This window comes from Thamnophis sirtalis, unplaced genomic scaffold, assembly GCF_051295495.1.
Source record: "Thamnophis sirtalis isolate CommonGarterSnake01/CBP01778 unplaced genomic scaffold, rThaSir2_p1.2 scaffold_7, whole genome shotgun sequence".
Taxonomy (NCBI): Eukaryota; Metazoa; Chordata; class Lepidosauria; order Squamata; family Natricidae; genus Thamnophis; species Thamnophis sirtalis.
Genome location: NW_028261387.1, coordinates 950,915 through 963,569, shown reverse-complemented (window position 1 = coordinate 963,569; position 12,655 = coordinate 950,915). Strand labels below are relative to the sequence as shown.

The following is a 12,655-nucleotide window of genomic DNA, read 5'->3' as shown; positions in this document are numbered from 1 at the left end:
AAAATGTACCAATTCAAAATGATTTGGGAACAAAAATACTCACTTTAAAATTTCAATGGCTACTAAAAATCAACTTAGACTTTTTTTTTTCGTTTGAAAATACGTTTATTTCCATTTCCATTTCATTCCATACAATCACATGTATACTGTGCATAACCGGGGCATATAACATTGAATAATAAACACAGCCCTCGCTTTTATAGACCATACCCCCCAAAATACAAATCCATTTGTATACCACCTTGACCCACCATACACCCTCTTTCAACTTAGACTTTTGACTCATCGGTTACTCAGCCCCACAAGCAAAAACATTCAGATGAGGCAGAGGCCAAACATGGAGCTGCTTTGATAGGGATAGCAGTGTCCTAATTCAGGAATATATATATATGTTTCAAGTGCTTCTGCAGGTTTAATGAGTTGAGCCTCAGCAGTTAAGAGAAAGCCATTCAAAGTTGGGAAGCTCTCTCTCTTATTACTCAGATGCTCAGGCGACAGAGAAACAGGACGTAGCTTCATTAAGAGGTTGGAGCGTTTCTGTGGCTGTTTAACCAGCGTATATTTCAAAATTGGAATAGCGAATTGCGTCCTCCGCCTGCACAGCAACTTGACAAACATTAGCATGAACTGCTAAGGCAGTGTGACAGCCGCATGCTGAGAGCAAAGTCTCCCTAATGTGTTTTGGCATGCAGGTTTGTAATCACACATTTACATATGCAATGACCTACATTTGCATGTCAGATCACACACTGTCTGGCTTTATTAAGAGCGGGCACCTCTCTGTGTTTGGCGGCCAGAGTGGCGCGAGAGGGCCAGAGGGTGGTAGGTTTTTTTGGCAGTTGAGAGATGAACTGCCACTGAGCATTAGGCTGAGATAGCCTGAGCATTAGACACTTCATTAGAGGTAATCTGTTTAACAGTGGGCACTGTATGTAAACTTCACAGCCCATTTGCAGCATCTTCTCTGCCCACCCAACCCCAGTGGTCTTCCTTCAAAGGGCAGCGGGGCTGACTGACAGCTTGTCTCATCTGCTCCCTTGTCCTGTCATACAATTCAGACACAGAGACCTGACATGAGAGGCAACATAGCTGCACATCTCCCAACTATACAGCGGGACTCCCTCCCAGACATAAAGGAATTTGGAAAAGGAAAAAACTCATGGATAATAATAGGGCCATCAGATGGTCAGAGAACATATTATCTAGCAATCATTAGACTGCATTGCAACCAGGAGTATTTCTTTCCTAAATGGCAGTATATAATATCTAATAAGGGGATTTTGATATATTTGTTTTCCAAATAAAACATACATTTATATACTGAACTAAAATGACCTATTTTAACTCATTCCTGTGTTCAGAATAAATCCATAGTTTGTGAGATGAGAGTTACAAGAACAGACTCTCATTCTCCGTGCCTCTTTTGACGTCAATTCTTCCCTCCTTTCCTTTGTCAGAATCAAGTATGATTTGCCTGGCACTGCATACCAAGTCAGAAAAGAGACGAACATTTGCAAAATGCCATCCGAAGTGTAATCAAACAAGCACCCACCGCATAACAAGCAGCACATATTTTCACACTATGCTTATAGGGAGGGAAACATAACCACTGTGTAAAATGTATTTTCAGTCCAAATTCTACTACTTTGTTGAATTTGGTGCCTGTCAACAGCCTCCTTACTAAAACACTGCAGCTACAGACCAGGTTTCAACATTTTAATTAAATGGTTGCACTCCACTACAATGGAGGTCCATTCTTCCAATAATAGCAGGGCCAAACACTTTTATGAATCCTTGAAAATGATGCTTGCAAAAAAGCAGCACATTCTTGCTAATGATTTCCAAAATCCAAGAGGCCACTTTGCTTTGTTAACTATTACTTTCAAGTATTTATAGCCGCACTATTTTGTACTGACTGAAAATTCTGTGGACCTAACACAGTACAATATTCTCTTCCAGGACAATAGAGAAGAGTTTCCCTTGGGACTATGAAAAAACGCTGAAGGGATACCAGCTATATTGGCACATTATCTAAAAATCACCTTGCACGCTGCCTTTCTCCTCATTACACTATTTTTGCTGCTCTGATTCTTTATATTACAGAGTCTTTATTTTTTTTATCTCTGGCATTATTCAACCACGATACAGGTCTTTTTTTCAGTCAGCTAAGGTACCAACATCAGTCTGACGCAAAACCTGTCAGAAATCAGAGAGCAAGGACAGTCTTCAAATTTATGATTTAACGTTCTGCTCTGCAGCAAAAGCCACAAGGCCACATCATCCCTTGCAGATGTTTAATCACACTCTCCCCCTCCAGAGATTATGATTGCAACCGGATATTAAGCTAGTTTTTTTCTACCATTGCATTTATCTTCACCAGTCATGAAGCACTTTAAAAAATTGTCCTGTTCAAAACAGAAGATATACTCTTGAAGCTTAGACTGTTGAAAAACAAAATTTCTATGTCACTTTCAATATGAGAGCTAGAGAGGATGGGGTGCGTGCAGAAATACTCACTTGCAAGCAGAACCTGAAGGTAAAAATATTTTTTTTTTACATTATGTTGAGTAACTTCAACCCATTTGCACATTTCTATTCTTCTCAAAACAGAACAATAATCTCGAAGATTTGAAGCAATTCTAGGGCCTGGCTGAATACTAACATGGGAACATATCACTAGAAACCAAAATATTTTTGGAAAAAATACACATCACAAAATCTATTCCTGTCCACTTTTAGTAGATAGGCAATAGACAATAGGTTCAGCTATGGGAATATGTTGAAGGATTTTTTCCTTTAAAAAAAATCTGAAGTAGAGAGGATAGACAAATAATAAAATTGGGTTATATAAATTGTGATGTAAGGTTTTTTTAAGGTTTTTCCTTGGAAACACCATTGTGGCAAAGATCCCTTTTCTCCATAACCTGGTTCTTCCAGGGCTAAACAGTTAGCTTTACAGATTGATCTGACAATCATCAATCTCCAGCTGTGTAATCTTACCACAATTTCTCAGTTTAATTTGGTAGAACACTCACAATGCTCAGCTAGATGAGAATCTTCACTGCAGAGAAGAATGAATTCTCACCAACACATAGAAAGCCCATTGTAATGTAAAGGTATCAGGGACTTGTGTATTTTCTCAACTGACTTTTTCCTACTGCCCTTCCAAATAAACTTAACGTTAATTTAAAAGATTTTTGTGGCCACCCATCTTAGAAATCTGCGCAGCCCACAACAACAATGTGTTTGTCACCTCCATTAATGGCCTTGGACAACTGTGATATATTTACAGAATGCTCCTCTCTTCCCTGAGAACCATCAATTCCCACCTCATGAGCCTCAGATCTCACATTATGTATATTTTTGCTGGAGTTGCAGTATAGACTAAAGTCACTACATCCAAAGAAATCAATTGCAATTACACACTTAAGTTTTCATCCAAAACAAAAAATTAAGAATATAGCATCAGAGATTTATTTTTAAGGCAAGAGAAATATTTCTTGAAAATGTAAAATTTGTGTAATTTCTGTTAAGGTGATTTCAGGAGATTTATGTATATCGAAAGTTATATTTTTACTGTGATCAGTTTTAGAGATCTTTGTATTGGATGAATTACAATTTTGATATAAAGCTTCAATTTTGCAGTTCTCTTTTCTTTCCTTTTATTATTATTAATTGTTTTTGTTCTCCATTACCCCATTTCAACCCTGTGCATGTTCCCCCATTCATGTTTCCACTGATTCCAGAAAGGGGAATCAGAATCCGATTCTGTAATACAGTGTTTCTCAACCTTGGTGACTTTAAGTCCTGTGGACTTCAACTCCCAGAATCCCCCAGCCAGCATAGCTGGCTGGGGAATTCTGGGAGTTGAAGTCCACAAGACTTAAAGTCACCAAGGTTGAGAAACACTGCTGTAATAGATAATAGCATTGGTATTCAAAACACCTTTTAGTGTATACAATAGCTGTTCTTTTAATATTAACGCACTCCTAACTATCTGCTTGTACTAGATTTTCTAGATTATCTTACCTGTGGTTGAAACTGAGACCCAGGGGGACATGGCAGACCCTGTGATTGTTCATCCATTATTTCAAATCGCAATCCTTTTGAATAACCTGTATCAAAACAGAATGCAATGAAAACAGATGTTTACTTGCATTTTTATGAGACACTTTACAGGGTTAACATGAGCAAAGGATTACAATCTTAGTACTGATAAAAGAAGAAACCACAGAAAAAAATAGTGACGTCGATGTGTTTACATACAGGAAGAGCAAGTTCAGTCAGCCGAAGAAACACCAAGTGATATTTTGCATGTAGCCTTTAGCCCAAACTTCTATTTAAATATCTGTGCCCTTTTCTTTTCATTTCATGTTCTACAGATGAAAGTTGGTGGCTTACAGTGTCATCCATCTAATCTTTTTGGAACTACAGAGACATCTGCAGGATCCAAGGCATTCATTACAATGCTTAAACCAACACTGTGCTATATATACATTATTTTAACATAAATACAGTGCATTCAGAATGCATTCGGACCCCCCTCACTTTTGTCAACTTTGTTATGCAATACTTGGCATAAGTATTCAGACTCTTCCTTCAGTACTTTGTTGAAGCAACAATTATAGCCTTGAGGCTTTTGGGGTATGATGCAACAAGCTTTACCCATCAGGATTGGGAGATTTTCTGCCATTCTTCTCTGGTTGAGCCACTCTAGGACATTCACAGAGTTGTTCCTAAGCCACTCCTGTGTTAAGAGCCGAGGTGGTGCAGTGGTTAGGGTGCCGTACTGCAGGCCACTTCAGCTGACTGTTATCTGCAGTTCAGCGGTTCTAATCTCACCGGCTCAAGGTTGACTCAGCCTTCCATCCTTGGGTGAAATGAGGACCCAGACTGTGGGGGTGATATGCTGACTCTGTAAACCGCTTAGAGAGGGCTGAAAGCCCTAGGAAGCGGTATATAAGTCTAACTGCTATTGCTATTGTCTTGGTTGAGTGCTTAGGATCTTTGTAATGTTGGAAAGTGGATCTTCGGCCCAGTCTGAGGTTCTGAGCGCTATAGAACAGGTTTCCAATGAGGATAGGCACTTTGCTCCATTCAGCTTTCCCTCAACCCTGACCAGTCTCCCAGTCTCTGTTGCTGAAAAATACCTCCACAGCATGATGCTGCCACCACGCATCCTTGTTAGGATGATATTGGGCAGGTGAGGAGCAGTGCCTGGTTTCCTCCAGACATAATGTTTAAAATTGAGGCCAAGGAGTGCAATCTTGATTTCATCAGGCCAGAGAATCTTGTTCCTCACAGTCTGAGAGTCCTTCAGGTGCTTTTTTTGCAAACTCCAAGCAGGCTTTCATGTGTTTTGCACCGAGGAAAGGCTTCTGTGTAGCCCAGTGTTTCTCAACCTTGGCACCTTGAAGATGTCTGGACTTCAACTCCCAGAATTCCCCAGCCAGCATTCGCTGGCTGGGGAATTCTGGGAGTTGGAGTCCAGACATCTTCAAGTTGCCAAGGTTGAGAAACACTGGCCTAGCCACTCTGTCATGAAGCCCAGATCAATGGAGGGCTACAATGATGGTTGTCCTTCTGGAATTCTGTCCCACCTCCACACAGGAAGTCTGGAACTCAGTCAGAGCGACTATCAGGTTCTTGCTCACCTCCTTACTAAAGCCCTTCTTCCCCTATTGCTCAGTTTGAGTGGGTAACCACTTGTGGAAGAGTCCTGGTTGTGCCCAATTTCTTCCATTTGAGAATTATGGAGGGCACTGTGCTCTCAGGGCAGCAGAAATTTTATTGTAGCCTTCCCCATATCTGTGCCTTGGAATAATCCTGCTCTGAGCTCTGCAGGCATTTCCTTTAACCTCGTGGCTTTTGCTCTGCTACAGTATGCAATGCATTGTCAGCTGTAATAGCAATAGCACTTAGACTTATATACCGCTTCATGGGTCTTTCAGCCCTCTCTAAGCAGTTTACAGAGTCAGCATTTTGCCCCCATAGTCTGGGTCCTCATTTCACCCACCTCAGAAGGATGGAAGGCTGAGTCAACCTTGAGCCGGTGAGATTAGAACCACCGAACTGCAGATAACAGTCAGCTGAAGTGGCCTGCAGTACTGCACCCTAACCACTGCACCACCTCGGCTCTTAGGCCTTGTAAGGCCTTCTTCTATGGAGAGGTGTGTCTCTTTCCAAATCATGTTCAATCAATTTAATGTACCACAGGTTGACTCAAGGTGTAGGAATCTGTCAGCAACTATCAAGAGACGTTTCCAAAATTCTGTTTTTACTCTGTCATTATGGGATACTGAATGTAGATTAATGACAGAAAAAGTTCCAGAGAACATTTTTATTGTTAGAGAAGCCCTGTAAACATACTAGAAGTAAGAGTTCAAGTCTATTCATTCTCATTCATAAATAAATGAGATCCTCTCAAAAGTAAACAGAGATGTAATTCTGCTTAACAAACTTTCTAAGGTAAATCCAGTATAATCTGTAAATCCCAGAAGGCTGAGTTAGTACTGCCAATGATGTACTTCTAAGTAAGTGTACGTGGGCTTGTAGATTTGGATGCAATTTTTTTCCTGAGACATGTGACTCTAAAATAATAAAAGGTTAAGTATTTATACAGATTTGCCCAGATTTAAATCGTGTGGACGTGTTCCCAGAGGAGCAGGATTTCTTCAGTTTCTCCTACTTCCAGAACCCCCAAAGGCATTAAACATTTAGATCAGCTTGACAGTTGGTCCAAATATATTTCTTCCCACTGGAAGCAGTCATAGGAAATATTTTTCCCAAATAAGAAAAAAGGCAGTGACAATGTTTTTAATCCTGCCAGTCTTGTTACCAAATGGGCATCTGAAGCTTTTGGAGAAGGATTGAAGAGTTCTGTTCAAACAATAAGAACGTTCTGCCAGTAGCAGCATGGAATGACAATTTTTAAAAGGCACATTTTAAAAACCATAAAGATAATTCCTTATTATCCATTTGTTCAAGAAGAACCTAAGATTGAATGTCAGCATTGAGCAAAATGGAAAAAAAATGAGTACATTTTACTAGCTATGATTTTTTTTTCTCAATATTACCTCAGATCATGAAGATCTGAAGTAACTTTAAAGGTAAAACACTATGGAGGATATAAGATATAAAAACATGTTGCAAAGAATGGTAACAACAGAAACACATTTCTACAATTCCTTGTTAAAGCCAAGCCAGAAATCCAAATATATTGAATGCAGAAACACTGAACAAGTCTATCCAACAGAACAATGTCACATAGCAGAACCACTGACATAATAGCTGCACTTTTAAGACTGAAAGCTTCTATTTAAGGTGTTATAAATAATGTAAGTTAAACTACAGTACAATAATCTTTCCTAGACGTGTTTTCACCAACATCTCTATTTTCATCTTTTAAATCTTAAAACTAGCTGGTTCTCAACACAATGGTCCCTAAGCCTTTGCACTGTGCTTGCAACGTTACCAGAAAACCGTTCCACAGTAGTTATTTCCGTCTGCTTTTAATCTCAAAAATAATCGTAACTGATACTAGCTGTGCACATCTTAAAAACAACCTCCACACTTAAGGTGTGTGTGGTGTGTGTGTGTGTGTGTGTGTGTGAGAGAGTGTGTGTGTGTGTGTGAGAGAGAGAGAGAGAGAGAGAGAGAGAGGGAGAGAGAGAGATGGAGAGAAGATGGAAATATGAAATCTTTATGAGCCATAACATTTTCCTTGAAGACCCCCTATCCATCTTCCTTGCACTATGTTCAATAGAGGTGCTTTTAAAAAAAAAACATTCATTCTCACTGATTTAGACCAATGTGTGTTCTGGAGAGAGGGTGGGGGGTGTCTTGTTTGAACTTGATGTGCTAAAAGCAACTATTAGAACACATTTCAGAATGTTCTACAATCTAACAGCCACTGTCAACACCCTGGTGAGCCGCAATGAGCCATGGTGGCGCAGTGGTTAAGAGTGCAGTACTGTAGACTATTTCTGCTGACTGCCTGCAATTTGGCAGTTCAAATCCCACCAGGCTCAAGGTTGACTCAGCCTTCCATCCTTCCGAGGTGGGTAAAATGAGGACCCAGACTGTTGGGGGCGATATGCTGACTCTGTAAACCGCTTAGAGAGGGCTGAAAGCCCTATGAAGCGGTATATAAGTCTAACTGCTATTGCTACTGCTATGTATTTTCCCTCTGAAAGATACAGGGTGGGTACCAGAAGCGGATGGCTTCCTAGCTCTGAAATCAGCCTAAAATTCAGCCTAATATCAATAGAAGACAATAAAATTGTCTTCTATTGATATTCAATAATATTATTAAATGCTCCTGGGCTTTTTGGTAATTTATTGATGTTGCTGAATAGATTGTTTTATTATTAGATTAAAATATGAATATAGGCCGACTCTGTAAACCGCTTAAGAGAGGGCTGTAAAGCATTGTGAAGCGGTATATAAGTCTAAGTGCTATTGCTAAAAGAATTCCATTATTAATATGAACTTTTAGAGGCAGAGAAACTTTTATTAAAATATGTGATTATACACCAAACAGAAGTTAAAAATACATTATATTTCATCCAACTTCAAAAAGGAAAAACTATTCATGCCTGCATAAGCGATACCAATCAGGTCCAGAAATTTCTAATGGACATAATGATCAGCATTCATTCTAGAGATTTCCCAGTTCTACTAAGTACAACTGTCACAAGGAGAGCAGCCTGGATAGTTGTAATTAGAAGGGAGATTAACTCTGCCCTCCAAAAATGATAGATATGGTATTTCAGAAGCAGGTGTACTACTGTCTCAGTTGCAAAGTCTGAGCAGAGATACCAATGCTCTTCATAGGGAATACACTATTGTATCTTTCTATCAGCCCCACCCAGTTAAGAGCATCCGGATGTGACAATATAGGTGAGACAAAAACCAATAAATGATACAGATACTGGGGGGGTGTTGTAAAATGGGACTCTGTTAACATTGTAACAGAGGTGAAAACTGATTTATTTTTTTTGTAAAACAACATCTAAAATTCTCTGACTTCTTTCCAGGTTTCAACCAAGCATAGCATGGCCTGGGGGTGGGAGGGGAGGGAGTCTACTACAGTGAACCATGTCATCCATTATTTGTTTCTTCCAACAAGACTTGTGTCTGTCATGACTTGTTGGGATAGTAATTCATCTCCCAAACATTTGTTTAAGCTAATAATTCAATTAGCTCAGACAAGAGAAAGGCAGAGATTGGATAAACTCTACAGGGTTAATGAGCCAGAAGTCAGCAAAATAACTGGCTTTGGCAAACAAGTCTCTTCGCTTACTTGCTCCAAACAGAAGCAGTTTCAAGCAATGCTGGTGTACTTTCCTCCTGCCATTTACGAAGAGATAATATCTCAATCCAAAGTGAATAAAGCAGTGTTTCTCAACCTTGGCGACTTTAAGTCCTGTGGACTTCAACTCCCAGAATCCCCCAGCCAGCATAGCTGGCTGGGGAATTCTGGGAGTTGAAGTCCACAGGACTTAAAGTCACCAAGGTTGAGAAACACTGGAATAAAGTATATGTATTTGTAAGGGCGGTGTGGGGGGGGGTTGAGTAGCAGCTTCTACTAAGTGGCCTGGAAACTTAACTCTCCCTTGAAAATTCCCTTAGAAGTCAAGGTTTCCCCAAACACAATTCAGCCGGGTTTACACCTACACATCAATTTAATACTCTGGAAAATCTGATCACGAGTATCGTCTCCTTTTAACTCCTTTAGTGAAGGGACTGAGAATTTTGTAAGAAGTCTAAGAAACCAAGGGAAGTTTTCTCCTCTTCCTTTATCTCCCCCACACCCTATTTTTGACAAAACACAAACTATTTTGGATTTGTTAGCAATTCTCCACAAGATACAAAGTGCCTTTCTGATCAGTGCAACGCTTCCAAAGCTGCATGGAGCTAAGGAATGAAATCCCCATACCCTTCGTTCCTGGGTAAACGAATCGAGGCTTGCAAAATCTGGCATCCTACCCATCCGGGGGGGGGGGAACCCCATCTCTCTGCTAGCCTCAGCCTCACAAGGCTGCGTTCAATAACGAAACCGGTCTGCATAAGACAAAGGCCTACGCTGTGCCTTAAAAGCAGGATGGCGAGCAAGAACCAAGTTCGGGCTGGGACGGGTTCCCACGAAGAGACTCCGCTTCCAGCAAGACAGGCAACCCGGGGAGGATCCCCCTTCGCCTGCTGTCCTCACCACTTTAGTTACCAGCTGCTTCCTACTTAAGAGCAATCCCTATTAACCGGCTGCGTTCAATAACGAAACCGGTCTGCATAAGACGAAGGCCTACGCTGTGCCTTAAAAGCAGGATGGCGAGCAAGAACCAAGTTCGGGCTGGGACGCGTCCCCACGAAGAGACTCCGCTTCCAGCAAGACAGGCAACCTGGGGAGGATCCCCCTTCGCCTGCTGTCCTCACCACTGCTGTCCTCACCACTTTCGTTACCAGCTGCTTCCTACTTAAGAGCAATCACTATTAACCGGCTGCCCCTCCTCGTTCTCTTGCCAACCCCAACCCCAGCGCGGCGGCATCTCCCTCGCTGCTCAAACTCCCGTCCCACCAACCCGGGGAGGATCCCCCTTCGCCTGCTGTCCTCACCACTTTCGTTACCAGCTGCTTCCTACTTAAGAACAATCCCTATTAACCGGCTGCCCCTCCTGGTTCTCTTCCCAACCCCAACCCCAACCCCAACCCCAGCGCGGCGGCATCTTCCTCGCTGCTCAAACTCCCGTCCCAGCGGCTGCGCTCGGAAGGCAGGAAGTCCTTTCCGAGTGCAAGAAGGAAGGGAGCGCGGAGGGAGCCCAGGAGAGCCGCTTGCCTTCCCCCCCCCCTTGCCAGCCCGAAGGGGAAGGAGCCCGCGGAGCCTTCCCGCCGCCCCCCACGGGAGCCCGGAGAGCGGGGCAAGCGGGGAGAACGACCACCTACCGCCCGGGGAGCGGCCAAGGGCGCCAGCGGGGCCGAGTGGCGGAGGGAGGAGTCGCGGAGGCTCGGCCAGAGCGCAGGCGTCGCGGGGTGCCCGGCACTCGCGGCTGGGCCGGCCGGAGGGGCGTTTGGGGAGGGGCAACGGGGGAGGGGAGGGGAGGGGAGGGGGGTGCTGAAAGTTCTCCGCCTTGGCAGCTGCGGCACCAGAAGCGCTTCGGAGCCCGGGAAGTTCTTGGTGCGAAGAGCCGGGCTTTGGGTTTGGCTCTGCAAGGGATCGCAGCCGCCCGGCCGGGCGCTCTCCTTCCCCTCTTCCGGAGATCCCCTCTGAAGGGGCGGCGTCGGTTCCTTTTTCGGAGCCTGGGATGGGTCGGAGGCGTTACGCAACTCGGAGTTTGTGGCCAAGGCTTCTCCTCCGGGGAGGCGGCGGAGTTCCGCTTGCGGAGCTTTCCCTGAGGCTGATTTGGAAGCTCCCCCCGAGCGGGGACTTGGCCTGGATGACCCAACGTGACCCCTTCCAGGGTTTGATTGCATGCAGAGGAAAATGGGGAAGGTCTCCAGTAAAGCCTGGACCCTCCGCCGTTGAGTCTCACCTTCAGAACCGATGGATAGCAAGGGAGGCTAAGCCCGCAGCCCTTTGCAAACATAGCCTTTGTTTACACTTCATTTTGCTCGTTGACGCCCCTGTTATGTTATCAAATATCCTTACATAAGTTACGTTCTAACAAAAATCCTTATCTACAGCCTGGTAAAATGGTTTAAAGGGTTTCTAAGCATGGTGACAACTACTTCCTTATGACTGGTTTTCTGTAAATTTTGCATCTTGATTTGTTTTGCTTCAGAAATGTTATCCGCTTTCTTAATATAATGTGTAAGGATTTTTTTTTTTAGGATTTTATTGAAAATTTATATGCCGCCCTTTTCCCTGAGGGGACTCAGGGCGGCTTACAACAGTGAAGGGAAGGGAGTGCAAGACAGGACTTAAAAAGAAAAAAGAAAAAAAATCGTGATTAAAAGAAAATTGATCATAAAAACACAACATTCACTCAACATTCGGGCGGGGTGAGAGTAATCCTATCCCCAGGCCTGACGGGATAGCCAGTCCTTAAGGGCTGTGCGGAAGGCCTGGACTGTGGTGAGGGTACGGGGTAAGGCAGTGTTTCTCAACCTTGGCAACTTGAAGATGTCCGGACTTCAACTCCCAGAGTTCCCCAGCAGTGGTTAGGACAGTGTTTCTCAACCTTGGCAACTTGAAGATGTCCGGGACTTCAACTCCCAGAATTCCCCAGCCAGCGAATGCTGGCTGGGGAATTCTGGGAGTTGAAGTCCGGACATCTTCAAGTTGCCAAGGTTGAGAAACACTGGTGTAAGGGACAGGAAGATGCCACAACTGTCCTTACTTGTACATAGTGATTGCTTAAAGTGTAACTGGATTACTAAGAAAGCCAGTTCTTAACTGAAGAGCCATCTCAGGATAGAGGAGTTGTCCTTCCTGTCTTACTTCCTTGAATACTTTCTTGAAGCATCATCTTTACTGCAGTGGGATCAGTGGCGGGTTTCAAAAAAAATTTGAACCTACTCTGTGGGTGTGGCCTCCTTTGTGGGAGTGGCTTGCCAGCCATGTGACCTGATGGGAGTGGCTTGCCGGCCATGTGTTTTCTTTCTTTCTCTCTTTCTCTCTCTCTTTCCTTCCTTTTGTCGCTCTGTCCCTTTTCTCTTT

At 43.2% G+C, this 12,655-nt stretch overlaps 1 protein-coding gene across 1 annotated transcript in view; it reads right to left on the bottom strand.

Moving 5' to 3' along the window:
• The window catches only part of NEK7 (NIMA related kinase 7), a 55,279-nt gene extending 44,211 nt beyond the window's left edge, over positions 1-11,068 (bottom strand). Inside the window, exons 1-2 of the mRNA XM_087719188.1 lie at positions 10,942-11,068; positions 4,030-4,115 (exon numbers count right to left, since the gene is read on the bottom strand). Of these exons, the coding sequence (XP_087575314.1) occupies positions 4,030-4,086 (57 nt within the window). The 5' untranslated portion in view covers positions 4,087-4,115; positions 10,942-11,068. The remainder of the gene's footprint in view (positions 1-4,029; positions 4,116-10,941) is intronic.
• Between the last annotated feature and the right edge of the window lie 1,587 nt (positions 11,069-12,655).